Genomic DNA, 17,144 nt, shown 5'->3' with positions numbered 1-17,144 from the left:
ACCTTGAGTTCACTTATCGCCGCCAAAGCGTTTGCCCTCTTTTTACACGAAGGCCAACTGCAGTCGATATAATGGGCATTAGCTTCAGCAGCAGCTAGACATGTTTGTCTTACTCTGTTTGCTGCTGCTGTTGGGACGCCACACACTTGGCCAGCAGCTGCTGCCGCTCGAGCTTTGTCTGTTTGCCGATGTGCAGTGTCCCAATCAACGCATTAGCTTCTGGCTTTATAACAAGTAGGTTCTGCAATATATAAACTGCATAAATTATAAATAAATTCACGCACAGCGCCACAGTTGAGAAGCCTGTACAGCTGGATGCGCTGCATCCGGAGCCGTCGCTCTTTGAGCCACGTCTGCCACTCAAAATTCTTATACACGGCTTCGTTGGTCATCGCAATGCCACGCCCAATTTGGAGCTTCGCCCACTACTGCTGCAAACTCAGCCCGTGCATGTCATCTCCGTGGACTACAGCAGCCTGGTGCGCCTGCCCTGCTATTTGCCTTGGGCGGTGCAGAATATTCCAACAGTAGCCAAGTGCGTGGCTCAACTAATTAATAGTTTATTGGTAGCACATATCTATACAGCCCAGCAGATTCACCTAATAGGCTTCAGTTTGGGTGCCCAAGTGGCCGGCTTGGTGGCCAACCATGTACATGCGCCTCTAGCACGCATCACCGCTCTCGATCCCGCTGGCAATGGCTTTCATGGCAATCCACCAGCTGGACAACTCGATCGTGGTGATGCTCATTTTATTGATGTGCTACACACAGATCCCTTTCTCTTCTCCATGCTGCCCATGGCCATTGGGCATGCCGACTTCTATGTCAATCTGGAGCTGTTTGGTCAGCCGGGTTGCAATCCTGCTCAGCTTAGCTGCAATCACTTTAGAGCGGGCGCCTATTATGCCGAGTCTATTGTCAGCGCGCGTGGCTTCTGGGCTCAGCCTTGTGGGGATTGGCTGCAGTATCTTACGCAACGCTGTTCCCAATACTCGGAGCGGGATTATGTGCTAATGGGCTACTTTGTGCCGGAGAAGTAAGTGACATGCTGCACAGCACGAATTAATTAATTTATCCTGCTTCTTGCAGCGCTTCGGGTTCTTATTTTGTGAGCACCAATGCCCAGTCGCCCTATGCTAAAGGTCCGCCCATTGATGTAGCATTCGATGTAGCCGAGAAAGTTAACAGCAATTAAATTCATAAACAAATTAGCTAAATGAAATTAAAAAGTAAATCATAAATATTAAGCAAGTTAGACTGCTGATTAGAAAATTTACAACAACTAATCAGTAAGCTGAGCTAAGCGTTAGCACAATTATTTATTATTATTATTCTGACAACCCAATCACTGCTTGTTTACGCGCCAAGAGTCGACGCACAACTGACCAGCTGGCGGGCTCTTTGCCGCCCTACCTGCCAGCGTCACTGACTTGATCTTAGTGCAAGAACACAAATTGAGAGCGCCAGCACCTCAGAGAGCGTGAGCGGCAGCTAATGTGAGGGCAGCGCTGCTCGCATCTTTCGTTCTCATGCTCTCGATCGTTCTGAGGGCTGCATCGGCCGAACGAGAGTAGCGCTGCTTTGTTGCTGAGAGAGCGCCCAGTGTGCATCGAGTGATGCGCGTGGGCGGGAGTTCTTCGTTATTTGAGCGAAGAGCAGCAGCTGACACGAGTGCAAGGCTGGGAGCAAGGCTACTTGCAGGTCAGTTGTGCTGGAACTGTTGGCGCGTAAGCATGCAGTGAATAATAAGAATAAATAATTGCGGCAATGCTTAGCTTAATAGTTGTATATTCAGCGGTTCAAGAAATTGGGATAAAGTGAATTCAACTGCACAAACTCAACACTGCAATCTGCTTTAAGCTGTAAGCACATTAATATCCATAGAACAAATAACTCTGAGGCAAAGAATATTAATAAGCCAGCTAGTAATTGTTAGATATATTATTTAATTATTTTATGGCCTGTTACAGGGTAGCTGTGTAGTCTAAGCATGCTAAGCTCATATTGGTTATCAATAGAGAGTCTACTGAACAAAGCTCGCTCTTTTTTGGGCAGCCAAAGCTTTTTTGGCGCTCAGCAACGAATATTTGTATTTTGAATGCAAACGAAAGACTGAAGACACGAACTGACTGTGCGCTTTAGTTGCTCGGCAGCTTGCTAGCGAGACGCACGCTTCAACAAAGCAAACGGCAAAAGAGAAATATTAAGAAAGCCTGCATTGAATTGCTTTTGTGGTTTTAATAGTTTATTTGTATTTTTTTGGGCAGCAACGTGCGCGCGGCTGTTTGCAAATTGAAACATATACGGGGCGTATGAAATTATGCTGCGACAAGAGCTGGAGTGCCGCCCCTAGTTTTGTGAAAACGAGAGTGTGTGTGTGTTGGCCGAGTCCAATGACCAGAGCGACAGTTGCCATAGGCAAATGCATATATGCATAAAAAATAAATAAAATTCGACTCGAGTGCAGCTTTGCTTCCAATTTAATGCATAAACCTTGACCCACAGTGCAAAGACGTTTATACAAAAATATTTGCAGTTGCATAAGCCAACACAAAAGTTGAACTGTGCGCGCGTTTTAAATAATAATAAAAGCTGCCGGCAGTGTTAGCGATAAGTGCGCGCGATTAAGAAAAATGTTTTGGCACTGTTTGCATAAATTTCACATATTTTTTGCATTAATTACAACGCTAAGAAAACAGCTGTCTATATGTTTGATATTAACTTGCCTGGCAGCTCAATTGAATTTTGTTGGTTGGTACACAATTTTCTTATGAACTTAAGACTTGCTTGTTACTGTTGTTGTTGTTGTTGTTGTTGTTGTTTTAGTTGTCTTATTTATCTTAAGTGCCTGTCTGTGCTAAAAAGAAATCCAAAGAAACTAAAATGTGCCCATCTCGTATTTAAGCTAAACTTTTACTTTCGAACTGACTGCTTGGCACCTTTTTTTTGTGAGTTTTACTTCGTTTTTTGTTTTTGTTTTTTGGTTTGGCCATGCCTCATTGCTTTTATTGCCTTTCTTCTGAAATTGACGCTGTCATCGTGGGCTTCTCGTTTGGGGCGTGCCCCAGCCATCAGACATTGCCAGCTGCTATTGTTTATATATTGAATTTGCGTCAACGGCATAAATACTTGCACAATGTTTTTTATTGTTGTTATTTGTTATTGCGTTAGGCCAACAAAGTTGCCAATGCGCGACCTTGTTATAAATATTTATAGCAAACAACAAAAACAACTAAACAAAATTATTTATAATGTGGGCAGCTTAGTGTAGCAATCAAAGCTTTGATTATAAATTTATAGACTGCAAGCAAAGTGTATGTCGATGTCTGCGGTCACGTAGAAAACTTGGGAAAGCCCCAAAATTTGTTTTTGTTAGCTGCTGGTCAAGGTAATGTTTAAGCCATAAATAGCTTTATTTATTTAACTTTCTTCAATTCAGAATCACTGTCAAGTCATTCACTTTTAACTTAAATCTTTTGTTATGCTTGTAACTACCTTTTTTTTACAAAATCGGTAACGCATAACAACAAATAACAAAGTGCGCTAAAAAAAGTGCCGCATCATTGTCTTGTTTCGCTTTTGTCTAGCGTTTGCTGCTGCTGCTGCTGTTTGTTGTTGCCCCAGTTAATTAATTGCCTATTAGCTGACTTAACTGACTTGTGCTACCGTTCGTTCAACTACACTCATCTGAAGCTTGTCGCTTATTATTATTTTGGGTGAGCGTATTTATTTAATAAGCGCTGCTAATGCACCTTGACACCCTTAGCCAAGATATGTTGCAATAATTAAAGCTCTGGCATTTATGAGGCATGCCATTTAGTTATAAAATTATTGTTGTTAAAAGTCGTAAGGTGTCATCAAATAGAGTTGGCTGGCTCATGTGGCGTATGCGCAATGCAAAAAGTGCGTGTCATGTCTCGAGCGCATGTGACGGCCAAAGTCAAAGCGCGCATTGAGAGGTTGAGGTAGCCATTAAAATATAACAACGCAACGGCTGTAAGCCATATATATATATAATTTACTGTTGGCTTTGAATTAAACTGAAGGCAAATACAATAACATTTAAATGATAATAAAAAGAACAAACAATTGCATTTATGAAATGCCAACTTTAAATTAAATAATGTTTTGCAAATATTTCCTGTTGCTAAGCAAGCTCTGCATTCAATGCAAGCTATTTTCATGCTCTAACGTTCATAAGTTTATGGGCGTGGCTTGAGCTCAGTTGTCAGTAGCTCCGATGTCGCAATCTTTAAGCCACGTTATGCATATTTATTGGCGAATTAATAATGCGCTGAGAATCGGCAGTGAAGCAAGCCTAGCTGTTGGCCTGGTTTTGGCTGCAACCGGTCTGCAGCATGCAGCTTACCAGCTTGCCACTTGTTGCACCTTTTAGGGCAAGCGCGCGACTCACCTCATGGCTTAGTGAACAGCCTAGGAGTTGTCCACATCATTTTGTTTTATCTGCTGACGGGGGCTTGTCACAATTTTGTCACAGCAGACGAACCGCAACTGGCAACTGGCAGCTTGCAACATGTAGCATGCAACATGCGCTGCGGCTTTTGCACAATGCCAAATCCAAATGACCACAAAACTCGCAACATAATTCAGTTAGTACGCCTACAATTAGCCATGGCTCGAAACGTGCCTCAGCTGCGGCTGCGGTTGCGTCTTCGCTTTTGCTTTCTGCTTATATAAGCTGCTCGGGCTTGGACTGAACATAACGTATGTCAATTAAATGTCTTTTGGTTTACTTTATTTATTTTTTTGGCAGCTCTCTTTTTACTTTTTGGAGTACAACTAAAGTAAAATGGAAAATTTCAAATGGAAAAGCGCTCAAAACGGAAGCAAAGCCAAATGCGGAAGACTACAGCAAACAGTTGCCCACATAGCCACAACAACAACAAAAGCAACAACAATAACAACAATAGATAGTACGTGCTCATCATTTGCTCGTCTCAAGTTTTGTTGTTTACGCTGCACAAGTGAAAGACTCTTTGTTGCTTTAATCGTTAGCTGTGTTTGTTTTTGTTGCTTGCTTTTGGCATTAAATAGTTTAGTTTATAGGTTTTTGTGTTGCATGTAGTTAACTGCAATTTTGTTGGCTTGTTTAAAATTTGTGTTCAATATTTGCTTTTGCAGTTAAGCTAAAAAAAATTGCTTCTAGTTGTTTAATTAATATTTGTCTGACTTAAAGCCAAGTGCTAGTTGCTAAGCTAGTTATATGCTGCATTAATCGGTAGCGCACCCAAGGCTAAGTCAAGCTTGGGTATTAGCCTAAAAAGTAGTAACTTGACTACAGCAATAACTATCAATTTCAATTTTGAAACCACGCAGAGGCGGGCTCAGTCGACATTGATAGACTGTGCATGTAAAACCGTTTAAATAAAAAGCTAAGCACATAGTTAACACACTTAACAATTAATTACTTTGATTTACTTACCACACAAAAATTTCGAGATGATAGTAATTATATATTGATTTTTATTATTTTCATCATCGATAGTGATTAGTTTTGAGTAACTGTTAAATAATCAATATTTTTAAGAAAAAAAGTAGAACTCAAGAATTAATTATAACAAACTAAATAATTATTTCTGATTTTTATACAAATTGATCCAAATTACTTTTCCTATTGCTCTGCAACTGGCAATTGTTGCCCATTTCCCATTAAATCTAATGCTTTGTACAGAGTCTAAATTAGTGTCTCAGCGCAGGCGCTTGGCATTAAGATGAGCTCATTGGGCATTGGCTTGGGCTTTCCTTATGAGCTTTGAGCTGAATGAATCACGCACATAACTCGTTTATATGTATACGACAGTCCAGTTATGTCACACACTTAACTCGCTCTTGGTGTTATAAATAGCAGTCGCCACAACAACAACAACAACAACAACAGTAACAACAATAATAAAAGTGTTTGGAGCAACTTCCGTTTTTGCTTTTTGGCGCGCTCACTTTGCCTGCCTGACTTTTACTTTTCTACAATTGCACTAATGTCGCAGTCGCAGTCGCAGTCACAGTCGCAGTCGCCGTCTGTGGCAGCTGCAAACTGTTGCACATTCAATGTCGCCGTCGTGGCGCTTATGCAATTAGGCTAAAAACCCGTTTGTCGGCCAAGCTAACAACTGACTGCTTATCAACTCTTCAATTTGCAATTTGCAGTTGCACAAAACATTGTCGCTGAGGCGGTGGCGGCGGGTCAAAACCAAACGCAGGTCTATGTAACGGATTCTTGCCTGGAGAAGCCCTATCGATGTCCACACCCGAAGATCCAGTTCTATTTGTATACGCGACGCACGCAGGAGCAGCCCGAGTTCCTCGACGTGCTCGATCCAAATTCTTTGTATTTTACGCACTTTAATCCGCGTCATCCCACCAAGATTATCATACATGGCTTTGGCGGCGGACGCTCGCTCAGTCCCAGTCCGGACTTGCGCGAAGCCTACTTTGCCGTTGGGGATTACAACATCATCATTGTGGACTATTCCAATGCGGTGAAGGAGCCTTGCTTGAGTCAAATGGAATGGGCGCCGCGCTTTGGCAGCTTATGCATTGCTCAGCTGGTCAAGTATCTGGCGCGTCATCCACGTGGCACGCAGCCGGATGATCTTCATTTCATTGGCTACAGCGTGGGTGCGCACATTGCCGGCTTGGTAGCCAATCATCTAAAGCCCGAGGAGGGCAAACTGGGCCGCATCACCGCTCTCGATCCCACAATTTTCTTCTATGCCGGCGCCAACAATTCCCGCGATCTGGACTCCTCCGATGCGCATTTTGTCGATGTTATGCATACGGGTGCGGGCATCTTGGGCCAGTGGCACTCCAGCGGACATGCGGACTTCTATGTCAATGGGGGAACCAGGCAGCCCGCCTGCGTTGGCTCCGCTACTTTGTTTCGTAAGTCGAACTGAGCTGAGCTCAGGCGTTGCTTCATTTTGTGTATTATTTTCAAGCTTAACTTTTGTTGTTGTTGCAGAAACTTTGGCCTGCGATCATACAAAGGTAAGTCAGCCGCGCTGTAAACAAAGCATAAACATTATTAAATGACAGTGCTTAAAAGGCGAGAAGCAAAAACTGAATGTAGGCAACTATTGGCATACGCTTTTGTCTTAGTCAAACAGACTAACAGCAACGTATGGCTCAAATATAAATACACTTTATCTGTAGTGCCAGAGAGTCAAGAGAACTTCAAATCAAACCCAAAGTCAAAGCTCTAAGTCGCCATTATTAATATTTTAATCTATTCAAAGATTTTGTTTAAACAGATTTCTAACAGTTTTGCTAAACTTTAAGCTACCCTTTTTAAGTTTCAGAATTCAAAGCGTATAAAAGCCTTTAACACACTCTAATGTTGCCATAAATGCTTTAGTGGCTTCAAATATTTACTGGCCAACGCATAAAAAACGACACTTAGCCACCGTAAAGCCAAACAATTGCTCATAATATTCGTTTACAGGTTACGCCCTATTTCATCGAATCAATTACCAGCACTCGTGGCTTCTATGCGGGTCCCTGTCCTAATCTGTTTACCTATCTGATAGGCTGGTGTGAGCCCAAGGATTCGGAATATGTGCTCATGGGCGAGCATTGCTCACACAAGTGAGTTCTGCTATGGCTGCAGACATTGCATTTATTAATTGTTTTTGAAATTGCAGAGCTCGAGGCAATTATTATGTAACCACCAATGCCAAGGCGCCGTTTGCTCGAGGATTTCCGGGCAAAGGACGCGCCAATGGTGAATATCAGGGCGTGCGGCGACGATAGAACTTGGGTGAAGTTGGAGCTGTAGTAGCACTTATGTGATTTTAGTTTGTTTCCTAAATGTATTTATTTGAATTGTGAAATGTTCTTTAGTTAATATTTGCCGCCATTAAGGCTTTGGTCAGAGGTTTGGCGCCTTGTACAAATCTAAACTCTAATCATTAAATAGTAAGCAAAATTTGCTGGCATTTGAATAAAATACAAAGCGATTGAATGCAATTTGTTGTTGTTTGTTATTCAGTTAACATTTGTTTTATTGTTTGCTTTTAATATTGAATTCCAAATACATTTGTTTAAGCCTTTAGCTGTATTTTGTAATAGTCAGTTTGGTTTGCATGTTGGATAAATAATATAATTAATTTTGAATTTGTGCTTGCTATTTGTTTTAGATTAAATAGTATACATTGCATTAAATATTAAATACCTTTAAGTTATAGCCATAAAATTATATGTAACATGGGCGGGTGTTGCCAGAAAAGGGAGCAAATACTTTTGTTTTTATATATATTTATATAGTTTATATGTTCTTTGCAATTTTTATATATATTATAACGAGCTCTTAAAGAAACACGCTTAAAATTTATACAGTGCTTGAATATTTGTTTACAATTTTGAAAGTCAAAAGAATATTTATACAATACACATTTATTATTATGATTATTATATTTGATTTGATTTGAGTTGAGTTTAGCTGCAGCTGGTGCGGCGTCTATATATCCAATAATAAATAGATTCGGGTACCCTAGTATTTAACCGGTCTTTGCAGTTGATGAACGCTTAATGTTTATTTATGCAGCTGACGCAGTTTATTAAATTCATTATGTACACTTAAATTACTCACAAAAGCATTTAATGATGGCTTTTAAGTTTGTCTCCGTTTCAAGTTCGTATGTACAGACTGTCTAGTTAAATGATTAATTTGAGTTATAATGGGCTATAATATTTATTTAATTTATTTAAAACAAAAAACACTGTGGCTTTTTGTTATTATTGTCCACACAGCCTTGAGAGCGACGTTGTCTCTCAAACGAATATAAACTAACAAACATAAAAGTAATTAACTAGTGTTTACTCTGATTTTAATAAGTTTATAATTTATATTAATAAAATAGCTGTGGTTGCTTGCATTCATATATATACAGACTTTGATTTGAAACAATGCTAATATATGCACATACGCCCCAATGACCCTCTCGGTATATTGAAAACTTCAACTAACTTTCAACCTAAAAACAAATTTATAACTAAGCTAAAGCTTATCAACTAGATATTGTCGCTTTCACAAGCAGTTTGATTCAATGTTGTAATTGAAATTGCACAACATTTATAATTAGTTTATTAATTTATCAACACTTAGAGCATACATTTAAATTAGTTGCTAATTATTAATTATGGATATATATTTTAATCGCTGCTCTGTACAAATTACGGTATAAGAATTGACTCTTTTAGTTAGAAAATGTTCACATTTTTTTAATACATAGTGATTTAATTGTGAATTTATATGTTAAAGTTAAATATATATATTATTACTAAGACTACATATACATATATGCATATATATTATACATGAGTTAAAGAACAAATACAGAAGTAAAAGGTGCAGCAAACAAATAAATTTTAAAGTGCCTTGAAAGAGTGAGTGAGTGCAATTTGAAATAATAATAAATTTCATATATAAAAGTGCGCTAAATTAAGCTTAATAAAAACACTTAAAATAAGTTTAAAATGTCAGATTATTTACATAACGTAAAATGCCTGAAGAGCTTTAAACAAAAACATTTAAATATGCAATTAGTGCAGCGCAGTTCTTCAGTTAATTATTTAAGTATGTGTGAATTTATTTGAAGACCAAATTCTGAGGTTATATGCGTCTACTTCTAAATAGTTAAATGTTAAACTTAAATAAGCATAATATTTAGTATAATATTTGATTTGATTAATTCGTGCCGAACATCAACAATTGCTTGATTATTTTCCAATATATTAATTATTAATTTTATGTGTAAAATGACATTTGGTTTAGTTATACACAGAATAATATCATCAACGGTAATGTGTCTGGGCTTTGGTTTTTCAACTAGCATAGTTAACAACAATTTTAGCTAGATTAATAATAGTTAAATATAGTATATGTACGTGTGTGTATTATTTATAATAATTTATTCAATTCAATTTGAGACGTGTTGCGTGCCTGGATTATGTCTTTCATATGATATACACAAATGTCTGCTTGTAAATAGATATTTAGTAGTGTCATGTAGTGTAGTGTAAATTAGGCTATAGTGTTTGATTCGCCGAAGTATAACGTTTAGTTCAACTAACTAATAGTATATGTAGTTGCTTTATTAGGTACATAGTTTCAATGTGTGTATCTTTGTGTGTGTGCGTGTGTGTGTGAAAGAAATTCGTTAGACTCGGCTAAAAGTATTGAACTGTTTTCTTATTTGCAAAGTTGCACCACTGTAAGTTTATATTAAATTTCTCTGTTTACTTATATACAAATTAATGCAACATTAAGCACAAACAATAAACGTTGAGCTACAACTAAAAGCTTTATAATTATAACAATGAAACTGAACTCTGACCTCTCCAATTTACTGCTGCTGATAGCTTTGCTGTAGATAAGGATTGCTGCTCGGGTGCTGCTCATAGCCAGCGGGCGCCTCCATAATGGGCCCAGTGGCGCCTGCCGTGGCAAATGGATTGTTAGCCACGTGTCCAGTGGCGCCGTAGCTAATAGCAGCTGTCGGCTGCATTTGGCTTTGCTCCGTGTACTCTGGTGCGTTCTTTAAATAGTGAAAAACAATCGTTAGAGAGGGATGAGCGGTTCGGGTGCGTTCAGCTTACAAATGAGGTTTCCTTCATGTAAGTGCCAAGCATGCCAGCCTGACTGGGATCGTCTGTAGTGTTGGTTATAGCGCCAGCCGGTGGCGCCCATACCTGTTGCTCCTCAGCTGGTGGCTCAGCCCAAGGCTGCAGCTCACCCGAAGCAAAAATGCCATAGAAAGTGCAGCCCACAAGATGAACACAAGCAGCCAAGGTGAAGACAGTAGTCCAGCAGCCAGTGGGCTACAAAATATTCACATATTATGGCAGCTCTACAGTTTTGCTTAAGGCACTTACATTGGCATTTATAAGTCCGTCCAGCGCGTAGGGAACAATAATGCCCGCCAAGGTGCCAATGCCGTTGGATAGACCCATCAATATGCTGGCATAGCGTGGCGCTATATCCAAATGGTTGACATTATAGCCGGAGATGGCAAATCCACTGAAGGCAACACCGCAAGTTAAGGCAAACATTGCGCCAGTCTAAGACAGCAGCATTTAGTTTAAGTGTGAATTAAAGTTCGATCAACTTACCGCCGTTGAGGAATGTGCTACGAATAAAAAGAAAAGTCCCTCCATGCCAAAGCCACCGCAGTTGAAGAGCTTGCGCACATTGGTGGTGGAGAGCACCCCGTTCTTGCGCAGACTGTCGGCCAACATGCCGCCAAAGGGCACAATCGTAGTCATGATGAGATGCGGCAATGAGCCCACAAAGCCCGCCTCCTCCACTTTAAAGCCAAACTTGTGCTTCAGAAATGAGGACTGGAACAGCACCAGCAGATAAAAGTTCCAGGAGCGACAAAAGTTTGCCACGATGATGGCATAAACGGGCATGGAGCGCAGCATCTGACGCCAAGGCGTTGTCTTAAACGAAGGCATAGTAGGATGCGCTGATTCGCCAAGCGACTTTTCAATGTACTTCAACTCGGGTATGCTGATTGCTGGATGCTTGCGTGGATTCTCAAAGCACAGCCAGAGCCAGAAGACGTACCAGATGATGCCAAAGCAGCCGTAGGCATAGAACGGCGCCTGGTAGCCCACAGCATCCGCTAGAAGTCCAGAGAGCGGCAGACCCACCACAACGCCAGCATAGGAGCCCGAGAAGGCAAGCGTGGCCAGTCGAGAGCGCTCCATAGGCGGCGCCCAGAAGCGCCAAATGCCATGACAAGCGGGATATGTTACACCCTATAAATAGAATAGAGTTCGATAGATAATCAAAACTGTCTCAAAGGCACGCACCAAAATCACATTAAAATAAATGCTTTTGTTAAATTTTTTTTCTATTTTTGTTTGCTTGCTAGCACTTTCAAATGTTGAGCTTAGTTGCCATTTCACATGTTTGCTTTATCATAAAGCAACATCCTTTCACTTCAGTTGCGCCACCCACGCCAGACTAAAAGCATGCGTAATCCTTCGGCTTTGATGTGAATCCAAATCGAATTTTGTTACCATCCCCTACTGCTTACCTCAAAGAGTCCTTGCAGCACGCGCACACATATGACGACATGTCCATGCATCAGCGTCATGGCAAATGGGACAAACAAATGCAGCGTTGCCGAGCTAACAATCGACAGTCCAAAGATTTTGTTGGCCGGAAACTTGGATGCAATAAAGCCACCGGGTATCTGCGTAATCAGATAGCCCCAGAAGAACGATGAGTCCACATGACTCTCCACCGCCACAGTCCAGTTCATAAAAACAGTCTAAGCGTAGAGAAGAGAGAAGCAGAGGGAGAGAGAGTGTGAGTGTGGCATCAACAGTCAGTGGCAACAATCATTAAAATCTTGCCGCGGGACTTTATTAACGAGCAACGAGCTGACAGTCGCTTCCCTTTCCCCTATCAAGAGTTTTCAAATTGTTGTGTGAGCGCATACTTTTGTGTGTGACTTTTGTGTAATATACTCACGCACACACACACACACACATACACATGCTAGCTCTAATTGACAGCAGCTGCCTTTAAAGCACTTTTAAATGAAAAAGTTTAAAAAAAGACTTAGCTGCTGTTTGATTTAATATTTTAAAAAATTGTTAAAGCTTTAAAAGACTTTATTTTAAATACTGATTTTAATTTGTTTTAAATAACTTTTGTCATAATTTTCTTCCAATTTTAATGCATATTTGACTGAGAAAACCAATCAAATCAAGTCTTGAATATTTGAATATTTTGCTTACCCCGTTGTGTTCCCCCTTGAGCTTGGCAGCAGACATGTTACAGCGCATGCCAAAGGCAATCATGAATCCCACACAGGCCATGGTAGCGATGGTATAGCGAGCAGGCATGCATGGGCACTCGGCCTTGCAGTATTTGTCGATCTTGCGCAGCGGCGGGCGTTCGATTTCCTCAAAGGATGCTGGCGAATCGGGTCTGTCGTCGTCGTCGTCGTAGGCATGACCGCCGCCCGGTCCCTGCCCCTCACGCTCGCCGCCCTCCATTTCCTCGTAGCCGCCGTGACCGCCGTGATAGCTCTGCGAAATCTCGAACTTCTCCATATTCGGCTTCAGGCTAAGAAAGACATAAGTCATGCCAATTAGTTGAGGTCAGCAACAGGTGAAGGTTGCAGGGGGCGTAAAAACACAAATATTTACAGCTTGTTACCACCCTCAGTTGTTTTTTCCCCTGAGGCATTCTCGCTGCTCACTGGGGGAGAAGCTTTCGGAATTGAATTTAGCATTGAATTCAATTTTATTAAGTGCAGATAGCAAAGGCATTTAAAGTCGACTAGTAGCGGCAGTCTTTTGACTTTGAATCAACGCTTAAATACTGAAAGCGCTTGTCAAAATGTGATTGATAACCATGCTGTCGAAATAAATGTAAGGTGATATAGCATTGATAACCCAAGCAGACCTCAACGCACTTTAGTGGCATTTTTTCGCCTAAATTTATATACAGACAATCAACACACAAACTCGTAATAATCAGCAGCAGCATCAGCAGCTAACAAGCAACTACTTGCCAGAGAAAACTTTGTAGTCGCCGTTTGTCACATAACTCAAATGTCTGCCGCCGAAGCTAAAGCTAAAGCTACCCTTGTCTGGTCACGGAGTCGTACGGAGTTGCCTTGTGTTGTGGCTTGCGCCTTGACCGACTTTAATGCTGACTTGTCTGACGCCAATTTTATGCGCTATTTGTGTGTACGCGTATCGAGCTAAGCAGTTAGCATAAGAACTTTATTACATTGTTTGTTAGGCGAAAAGAACACTCAATAAGCAACTGGATTCTATGGCTATAACTAGATACACTAACAGCTAATTGAAATTGTATTGAGCTAAAGTATTTAATATATTTTTGTTGTTAGATAAATGAGCTTAAGATTAATTGTTTCATAACTTCAATTAATAATTTGAATTTTAAACTGCAAGTGTATTTTGCTATTCGTTTGCTACAGCTGTGTAAACATTTTTAAAAGCTTTGGCTTATTCATTTTTTGTTTTTTTGTAGTCTCGCCATTTGTTTGGCGCATAAAGATTGTCAGTAAAAATTTTGCAGACTTTGAGGCGCCACATAGATTACGCGTATAGCGAGCTGGCGCCGCATTTGACAGAAGTCAGTGCCAAAAGAACTGTAGACAGTTAAAGATACATGTATATATATATATAGCTGTATTTTGGTCACAATGACGCCCATTACGCAAGCATTTAGCATTTAGATATGTAAGCGAGTGTTCTGTTTGCTGTTTGGCTTGGCAGCGCACTTGGTCGTCTTGTCAGCCACACGCGCTTGCTTGGCAATTCAAATTCTCAATTCATTTATAGCGCACACACAACAAAAGGAAGTTTAAGCAGCGCGCATTTCAATTTCTTTGCGTTTCAAGTGCTACTCGACTTCAACTACAGAGAGTCAGAGTTAAAGTGTGTGTGGGAGAGAGTGAAAATCAATTTGATTTGCGTGCAGCGTTGTTGCCTTGAAGCGCCTGTTGGTATGCAACACTCTTTTCGCTCGCATTCCGTAATGAAAACGAAGCTTCCACACTATTGTTCCAATTTCTAATTTGCGCTCAAGGTCCTTCAACAATCAGTTGTGTTCAGCTCAGCTCTCGGTGTTTAGCTCTCAGTTGCTGCGTGCTCATAAAATTGCATACCAGCGTCAGAATATGTTCCAAGACTTTATTGTGTTTGCCACACACACTCACACACACACACTTAAGCACTTCTGTTGCCTGACGACGGCTTCCGTTTGAGCACGTGCTGCTGCTGTCAACGTGCACAGCATTCCAGAGCATCCTGCTTGTCCTGGCATGCTAAGGCGTTCATGATGCGAAACTGATAGACTCCTAGACTGGCTAAAAATATATTTGTGTGTGTGTGTGCATAAAAAGTGGGTGCAACTTCTTGTTGCGCCTTTAATGACTTGTTAAGTACGCCAATATTTTTAACAACTTTTCCGCCAGACACGTGCCTAACTTTCGCGACGCCCGCCAAGCTGTAGATCCCTGCTTCCGCTTTGGCCACTGATTTGACTGAGTGTCTACAAATTTATGACATGGTCAAGTTCAACCAACCACAAAGCGTGGCGAATGCCAAAGTCAATTCTGATCAGCGTTGCGTTAAATTAAATTTTTGCCGTTTCGAACAATGCAATCATAATTTTAAATGGACTGAGGGCAAGTGTAAATACACTGTGCGGTAAAATGTTGGTAGCTCTGATAATAAATAGCTAATAATAATATTCTCAGCCTGAGTGAGTTAAGGCTTATAATTAGAATTATCCAATGTATATTTCATTTAAATTAAATTCCCTAATGCCCTTAATATATATATTCGAAAGGGTTAAATAATTAAATATATATTACTTCTCCTTTACAAAATGCATTGTAAATACTTTCACCCATTTTATCAAATTGTTCTAAATCCAGCTAACATTTAATAATGATATTCCCTATAGCGTATATATTAATTGAAATTCCTGTTTATAAATTCTTTTGTTTGTTAACAATGTAATATTAAAATTATTTGCATTCAATCGAAATTTCATATGAAAACTCATTTTTCAATTTTATTTGTTGCCCAGTGTTATTCATAGGCATTAAATTTGTTACGATTCTGGCTAACTCACTCACCCGCTAAAAACGCCTGTCGCCTTCTCCTTAAACGCCGTCAAGCCCTTCATTGTTGCCTGCTTTTTGTTTTTGCTTTGCTCTTTTTCTGTTGCTGCTTTGGTTATCGTTGTTGTTGTACTCGCTGTTGTTATCACTTGAGCGCATAAATATTTTGTTGCCTACTTCACGGCAGCTTTACTTTTGGGGCGTGTCGAATCAGCAGGCAGTCAATTTTCTCTGCTCAACAGTCAGCACAAATTTTATAACTCAATTTTGGTTGGCTCTAAGCACTGACATTACTCCATTTAATTTGGATTTCGTTCCACCTCCTGTTGTTGTCGTCGTTGTGTGTTGTTGCATTTTCAGTGTGATTGCTGCAAAGAGTATAATGCAATGTTATTAATGAGCTTTCTGTCTGCTGTCGGTCTGTTTGTGTGTTGATAAGAGCTCAGAGCTGCAAAACATTTCATAATTTGCCACATTTGTAGAACTTTCGGTTAAGCGGCTTAGGCTCATAAATTTGACTGCGTACTTTGATTGCCAACCGCAAAAAAATAAAAAAATAAGCGTGAGCGACATTTGTAAAAGAAACTAATGTGAGGGTTGAATTACGTGAGCAAGAAGGCAAAAGTATTTTTCATATAATTCTTTGATACTAGGAGAGGTGCAAAATGTTAATTCAAAAACAAGTCATGTTGCAATTGATATTATCTAAATACTAAAATGGAAATTATAAAGAATATTTATTGTATTGTTTGTTTCAAAGCAAATAGTTCAAGCTAAAGTACTTCTTGCTTTATACTTAATTTTTAAAAAATGAAATGCTCAATTATATTATCTAAAGAATTTTCGAGTATGTCTATTCCTTGACTCTTTGACCCTTCTTTGTCTGCTTTCACTTACGTTGTTCACATATATTGCGTAATCCATCTTTGTCCTGCTTAGTGATGTAATGGCCTCGAACAACTGATTTGATTTACTTATATAATGTTGGTTATAGTTATTTGTTTTAAAATTATTTAACGTAATTTATTATATATTTTTAAAATAACATTCTTTTATTAATTTGTTGGTTATGATATCACAAATAAGGTACACAGATTATAGATATATAGACGTAGTTCGCGCAGCTGCAAAAGTACGACGAATTCAGTTAGAGATTTGTGCGCGATTTAATTTATGTAAGCAACAAAAAAAACAGTGTAGTAAGTGATGAAGTGTTGTTGTTGGAAAACTAAAAGTTAGTCGGGCTGTTAACTGGGCCAACGCGACAACATTCAGACAGAGTTGAGCACGAGAGCCCGGCGGCAAGCGTGAGCGACGACGACGACGACGTGAGACGTTGATCCGCATTCAACTCTGACTGAAGACTGTGCGGCACAGCAGGCAGCTGAAGGTGAAGCTGCTCGAGGATCAGGCAACGCCAGAGCAAGTGCATGAGAGTCGCTGCGTGGGCAACAATACATAAGCAGCTAACTTGGTTATATACTAAGCATTTGAGAGTGGGCGGGG

At 40.1% G+C, this 17,144-nt stretch overlaps 3 protein-coding genes across 4 annotated transcripts; 2 read left to right on the top strand and 1 right to left on the bottom strand.

The window, feature by feature from the left end:
* The first annotated feature begins 100 nt into the window (after positions 1-100).
* Positions 101-1,195, top strand: LOC108598383 (inactive pancreatic lipase-related protein 1). The gene is made up of 3 exons (XM_017985041.2): positions 101-234; positions 287-1,036; positions 1,090-1,195. The coding sequence occupies exons 1-3, from the start codon at positions 101-103 to the stop codon at positions 1,193-1,195; spliced, it is 990 nt and encodes a 329-aa protein (XP_017840530.2).
* A 538-nt stretch (positions 1,196-1,733) lies between these two features.
* Positions 1,734-7,973, top strand: LOC108598278 (phospholipase A1 member A). The gene is made up of 6 exons (XM_017984931.2): positions 1,734-1,738; positions 1,819-1,862; positions 6,166-6,900; positions 6,980-7,005; positions 7,460-7,602; positions 7,659-7,973. The coding sequence occupies exons 1-6, from the start codon at positions 1,734-1,736 to the stop codon at positions 7,765-7,767; spliced, it is 1,062 nt and encodes a 353-aa protein (XP_017840420.2). The 3' UTR covers positions 7,768-7,973.
* Positions 7,974-9,456: 1,483 nt separating this feature from the next.
* LOC108594494 (vesicular glutamate transporter 1) lies at positions 9,457-16,634 on the bottom strand. 2 transcript variants are annotated; one of them, XM_017979690.2, is made up of 8 exons: positions 16,536-16,634; positions 15,654-16,006; positions 12,769-13,099; positions 12,060-12,296; positions 11,128-11,778; positions 10,891-11,076; positions 10,615-10,836; positions 9,457-10,553 (listed from the first exon to the last, which is right to left on the bottom strand). In XM_017979690.2, exons 2-8 carry the CDS (start codon positions 15,701-15,703, stop codon positions 10,362-10,364), a joined length of 1,869 nt encoding a protein of 622 aa, XP_017835179.2. In that variant the 5' UTR covers positions 15,704-16,006; positions 16,536-16,634; the 3' UTR covers positions 9,457-10,361. The 2 variants fall into 2 exon arrangements, with proteins under 2 accessions (XP_017835179.2, XP_017835180.2); XM_017979691.2 differs by lacking the exons at positions 15,654-16,006; positions 16,536-16,634 and adding an exon at positions 13,183-13,260.
* Positions 16,635-17,144: the final 510 nt, after the last annotated feature.

The sequence above is a fragment of the Drosophila busckii genome, chromosome 2L (genome assembly GCF_011750605.1).
Source record: "Drosophila busckii strain San Diego stock center, stock number 13000-0081.31 chromosome 2L, ASM1175060v1, whole genome shotgun sequence".
In the NCBI taxonomy this organism is placed as follows: domain Eukaryota; kingdom Metazoa; phylum Arthropoda; class Insecta; order Diptera; family Drosophilidae; genus Drosophila; species Drosophila busckii.
Note: the sequence above shows the minus strand (reverse complement) of the source record. Positions and strands in the feature narration are given on the sequence as shown.